Here is a 5,864-nt window from a genome sequence, read left to right on the forward strand (position 1 = left end):
TCAAAATTGTTTTTATTTATCTAATTCACTTCTAATGTGAACTGTTGATAACATCATAAATGTTTTTATCTTTTATTTATCTAATTCACTGCCAATGTGAACTGTTGATGATAACATCATAATTGTTTTTATATTTTATTTATCTAATTCACTGCCAATGTGAACTGTTGATGATAACATCATAATTGTTTTTATTTATCTAATTCACTTCTAAGGTGAACTGTCAATCATTACATCATAAATGTTTTTTATATCTTATTTATCCGATAATTTAATAATTATCTGATAATTTGAAATGTTATAAATGTTTTTATATTTGATTATTAACTTTGAAATACTTTTTTTTTCAAAGCTTTTTTTTCACAAATAGAAAATTTAGTTCTTACTGGAGGGGGTGCCGTGCCAAGGTATGGTGATTTTTTTTTTATATACCTAATGCAGGTCAATAAATCCCAAATATATCAATTAAAAAAAAAAACAGTTTTATTATTTATAAGCAAGTATAGAATATCTATTGATTTGGTACATCAATAGTCACCTTCGTACGGGCTGCACAACGCACTGAGCCACTCCCAACCAGCAACCCTTGAACATTGGTGGAAAGGCCTAAATACACTATTATAGTTGCAGTTAATTTAATACATTTTATTTTTCCCTTTTGATTGAGTTATGGAGTTGCAAAATCCACTCTGGAGATATATCAAAACGAGCAGAAATTTAAACAGCGGGTTTTGCATCTCCACAACTCAATTATTTATTTGCTAGTTGCGAGCAGATCACATGCGCTGTGGGCCTGTCTGGAAACAACTAAATAATATTACAAATGTATTTATATCAAATAATATACAGTCGGGGGATGATAGATGAACTGGTTAATAAAATGTAATACAACTTTATTGGGCCATCAATGTACATACAAAAATTGACAAATTTGCAATTTAAATTTAAAATCAACCTATTAGATAAATTGTAAAATATCACAAAATCAATACATAGACATGTTGTTCATTTTAAGTCACAGTTTAAAAAATACAGCTATTATACAGAATGCAAATAAAAAAATATATAAAAATTAAATTAAACGTCAATTTGTTTCTTTTACAATATTTTTAGGCAAAAGAGAATAAAAAGTTTGTGCATTTTACCAAACTACTAAATCATTTTGGTTTTCAAAAAACTAATAAGTTTTCATTAATAATTCTTGAACTTACTACACAACATTACACAACCGTGCGCAGTTCCATTGAGACATTTTATTTATTTAAAACACTTATCTTGTTCTGAAACCTCCAGATTTATATTACAATAACATAAACAGAACCATCCCATACTGAAATAATTTATTATTATGGTCAAAATTTCTGATCACAGACAAAATATAACATTATAAATACAATTTACAAAAATACCAAAAGCTTTGAAGACTGGCAATATGCAGATAAACTCAGGGAAATAACATTACCAATGTTAAAAGCAAGAAGAGAAAGGGAGAGAATATTTTATGTGGCATCCGAGAAATTAACCTTTTGCATCCAATCCTAGGAAACACTTCCTAGCAAATAGAATAGTGGACTGTTCTATTTGCTAGGAAGTGTTATTGTGACTAATATAAACCTATTCAAACTCCATGGATTCTTATTTGGAGAAAAGAAAGGATTAACTTATTTTAAATAACTTAATTACTGTTAAACTTATTGTGAAATCAGATGTGAGCGCACCAACAGAATGCTGCCTGCTCATTAAATAATGATAATAAACTGAAGAGAGATATACACAGATGGCCACCGGGCCGCCTTTTATTCATGTATCTGGATGAAGTAAAGAATCTTTAAATGATTATCTTGATTAAACAAATATTCACGGTATACATTTGAATCTGTCAGCCGCGCCGTGGGCTCGACTTTCCAAATCACATACGTGTCCGTCAACTGTGACTAAAAATATAACATTCACTTTTTTAAAATAAACAAATCATTATTGAATAAATAGTTAATACATAATATCAAAAAACAAGTCCTGCTAAGCCGATTGAATTGGCTTGTCAACAAATTTCATTTTTAAAGGAGATAATAATAATAAATCTAAAGTAAATATGAAACAGAACAAGACGGAGAAATAAAAGGTAACGGTCCCAACAGGGCTTCTTACCAGAACAACGCCTCTAACTTATTTTACGTCATTATAGTCGATCTTATATTTCAAATTCAATAATAAATGTTTATCCAAGACACTATCTAGGTTACAAATAAATTCTTTACAACTCTCTAATCATTCAAAGATAGATTATCATGGACTATAATGACATAAAACAATTAGGTCCCAATGGTCGAGTGGTTAGAGGTGTTGTCCTGGTAAGACAGAGACCGTTACCTTTTTATTGTTCTGTATCATATTTTGTTAGAATTATTTACCAGAAGTAATTCCAATAAAATAGAATTCAAACGGACTATAGATCCCGGGGAGAGACCAGAAATAGCTTCAGCCACGCATAGTATTCAGATCTGATATAATAATAAACAATCTGACGAGTGCCAGGTTCATGTGATTAACGATCCAGTGTTAACAGAAGGATTGCAAGACAAGCGGAATGGTCCCAGTCGACGAGAAGTTCTCTCGGAGATTCTAATTAGCCAATCCCTTCCTACACCAGAACTCGGCACGCACCTAGTCTGAACTAACCTAACCTACAATCTATATTGCGCTATTAATCCTCGTGTACTTATCCACAACCAGTGGCGGTCATTTACCCTTTAGGCTAATTTGTTCAGTTTTTATCTGTAGAGACAATTTGTTCACTTTAGCAAACACCTCATATGGTCTCCCTTACTATCATGGTGAGGAATATGATCTAAACGGTGTAAGAAACAAAAAACACCATGTTTTATATTCAAATCTACAAGTTAACCACAGAAGAATTAAAATGTACACCTCTATAAAAACAGTTTCCGACTCTGTACAACTGTACTGTGCCGGTTGTCGTCTGACATTTATTATTATAAAGACAAAAAAGTGAGGTGATTATGTATATAGGCCAGTGCAATTAGTGATCCGCGATCGTAATTATTCCAGCAGTCACAATTTTATATGTTTTATAGACTGATCCCATGATGTAAAATCCAAGTTGTCGACCTTGGCGCACCTGTGCTAGCGCTGCCATTTTGAAAAAACCAGCCGAAATCAAGCAAAAGAAAACGTAAGGTGAGCCGATTTTAAAACGTTTTTATGCTTGCAGTCAAAATTTTAATATTTCAAAAAATATGTGTATTTCTAATAATAACAATTGAAAGCGAATTTCATCACGCTTTTTAGTTTTCGTATACGTTCAGAAATATTCCATTTATTTGGATTGTATTGCAAAGTGGAAATACACACAATTCTCCGACCTTCTGACAGCGTTTTTCAGAAATATTATGGTCAACATGCCAGAGGCCTAAGAGGTTAAGGCGATTTTAACGAAATTGTAATAATTGTTTTGTGAATGTTTACATGTGAAATAAATTTAGAATCTACCAAGACATGATCATCTACAATGTGAGGTAAAATATAATATTAGAAAACACTACAATATAATAGTGAATGCTTAGAAATCCTTGGTATACAAAGAGAAGAATGAATATTTGACCAATGCTAATATAATATCGCCATATTATATAAAGTAACAACGTACTGCTTTGTATTAGAGGAGGAATCACTTCCACTGTGCAATATTTGTATAAATATACAGTGCACGGTCCACGGTTTAAACGGGAACGATTTGCTCCCTCTTACATCATGATTTGTTCCATCATTGGACACATTACAAATACTGAAATAGAATTATTGTAAACCCCTTATAATGCTTTTAGTTTTGAGATAATTTACACGACTATATTGCTTGTCTTGTAATAATCAATAATAAATACTTAACATTATTTTGATTTAAATTAATACTGACTAATATGTACATATAAAATCATTGGCTTATAAAATATAATACAAATTCGCAGCTATATTGGAGAATGATCAACCCATTTGTACAAAAACAATATCAAAAGTAGATCTCACTGTAATAAGTAATAATGAACTTATCTGATTTCGTTTGAGATGCCGTAGAAAGAATAGAATATTATATTCACCGATATGTAGATTCAAATAACAATATACATTAAATAGGTGAGGGCGGCCACGAGGTGGCTGGCGAAACCCAACTCGGCCCACTTGTTCATGGTGTGCACGTACGAATAGCCCGTCTCCTGCGTGGCCAGGGACGCCTCAAACATCACGCCCAGATATGCCAGGTGCACCATCGCCAGCAGCGAGAATGCGCAATTGATACACATCACAAAGAGGCGGCCGCTCTTGTGGACATGGGCGCACGATCTGTTGCACGGGTTGACCAGGCAGCACGCACTCAGGATGCTGCTGATCTTAGCGCGCATCTTGTACTCCACGTAGGAAAACATCCCGATGCTCAATAGCGCCGCCGACAGCTGGAAGTTTAACCCGTGCAGCAGAGAAGACACCGTATACGTGGCGAAGATGGCCAGGAACTTGCCGTAAGGCTGACACACCTTGAAGACGTATGTCTTCAGCCACTGGTGCATGGGCATGTTCCAGTAGATGACCACCTGCACGAGGGAGCGTGGCGCCTCTATGTGCAGCGGGCGCGTGACCGGGTAGCCCCAGGAGCCTCCTTCCTTCTCTCCCGAGCCCCCGGCCACCATGGTCGCAGACGATAAGGTGGACACGAAGTAATGCGACATCCGGAAGCTCTGCGCGTCGCGATAAGCCACCAGCCACTTGAGGCTGTCGTCGGGGATGTACCAATGGGTGAAACAGTTGGACAGGAACAATGCAAACACAGACAGAAGCGTGTTCACCAACACGCTGTTCAGCCACTGCCTGTTGAGGTATTTGCGCTCCAGCGATTCGTTGTATTTGTGGAAAGACACCCAGGGGCCCAGCACGCAGCTGGCGGGGCTCATGATGTAGCCGGCGTAGGCCGCGGGGCTCGGTGCCTCCAGAGCGAAGCCCTTATCGAGGTCTATCGCCACCGAGATCACCTTCATGGCCGCGATCATTTGGATGCCGCGGATCTGGTGCCACATCTTGGAGTCGACGACCAGAAACTCCGATTCGAGCAGGAAGCACATGACCAGCGCCGAGGTGATGATTCCGCGGTGTTTCTTGATGACCAGAGTGAGTATCATGAGGAGGAAGTAGGAGCCGACGGTGAGACCGGCAGTCCACAGGAAGGCGAACCCCACGGTGTTGTAGAGCAGAAAGGAGCCCAGCAATAGTGCCAGGATATGCTTCACAAAGTTCGGCATCGATATGAACTGTATTAAAAAGCGTAAAAACACATTTACTAGGATCAAATCCTTCGCGAATCGGAGGCCTTCGATTATGGTCGGCTCGGCGCACAGCGTCAAGTAGGACGACTCGCTTTCCGTGTAATACTCGTGGTCCTCCATGGCACCGGCGGACTATCCGATTGTATTCAAAACAAACTGACATCTGACCATCATCTGACGTTTCGCCGGGGCGCCATATTTCAAAAGCAGATGTAAATGTAATAATGCTGAATGCACCGGTACCTAATGTCAGGGACTTAAAAGCCCTGAACGGAACAATTCGTCGACAATTTGAAGCCGCGGGGTGAGGGAAAAGATGTATGGAAATGCCAAAAACTACTTAATTTTTTAATTAAGTATCCGATTCCTTTTGCCATCAAATACTCAAAAAATCATATGTCGATATAACAGCATTAACTACACGAAAAAAAATATAATAATAGTCATTATGCACCACTATGCAAACAAATCAGTTCAAAAGTAGTCATACAAGATGTCTGCCAGGCAATATCTCCTCATCCTAGATTTGGC

General features: G+C 37.3%; 1 protein-coding gene across 1 annotated transcript; it reads right to left on the reverse strand.

Moving 5' to 3' along the window:
* Positions 1 to 331: 331 nt before the first annotated feature.
* Positions 332 to 5,646, reverse strand: por (Protein-serine O-palmitoleoyltransferase por). Its single transcript, XM_089643606.1, has 2 exons — positions 2,876 to 5,646; positions 332 to 2,808 (listed from the first exon to the last, which is right to left on the reverse strand). Exon 1 carries the CDS (start codon positions 5,451 to 5,453, stop codon positions 4,128 to 4,130), a length of 1,326 nt encoding a protein of 441 aa, XP_089499732.1. The 5' UTR covers positions 5,454 to 5,646; the 3' UTR covers positions 332 to 2,808; positions 2,876 to 4,127.
* Between the last annotated feature and the right edge of the window lie 218 nt (positions 5,647 to 5,864).

Source organism: Hesperophylax consimilis, chromosome 19, assembly GCF_061612785.1.
Source record: "Hesperophylax consimilis isolate HC1 chromosome 19, BYU_Hcon_1.0, whole genome shotgun sequence".
In the NCBI taxonomy this organism is placed as follows: domain Eukaryota; kingdom Metazoa; phylum Arthropoda; class Insecta; order Trichoptera; family Limnephilidae; genus Hesperophylax; species Hesperophylax consimilis.

Excerpts from the sequence above, each read along its gene's own strand:
- por (XM_089643606.1), bottom strand. The coding sequence starts at position 5,453 with ATGGAGGACCACGAGTATTACACGGAAAGCGAGTCGTCCTACTTGACG.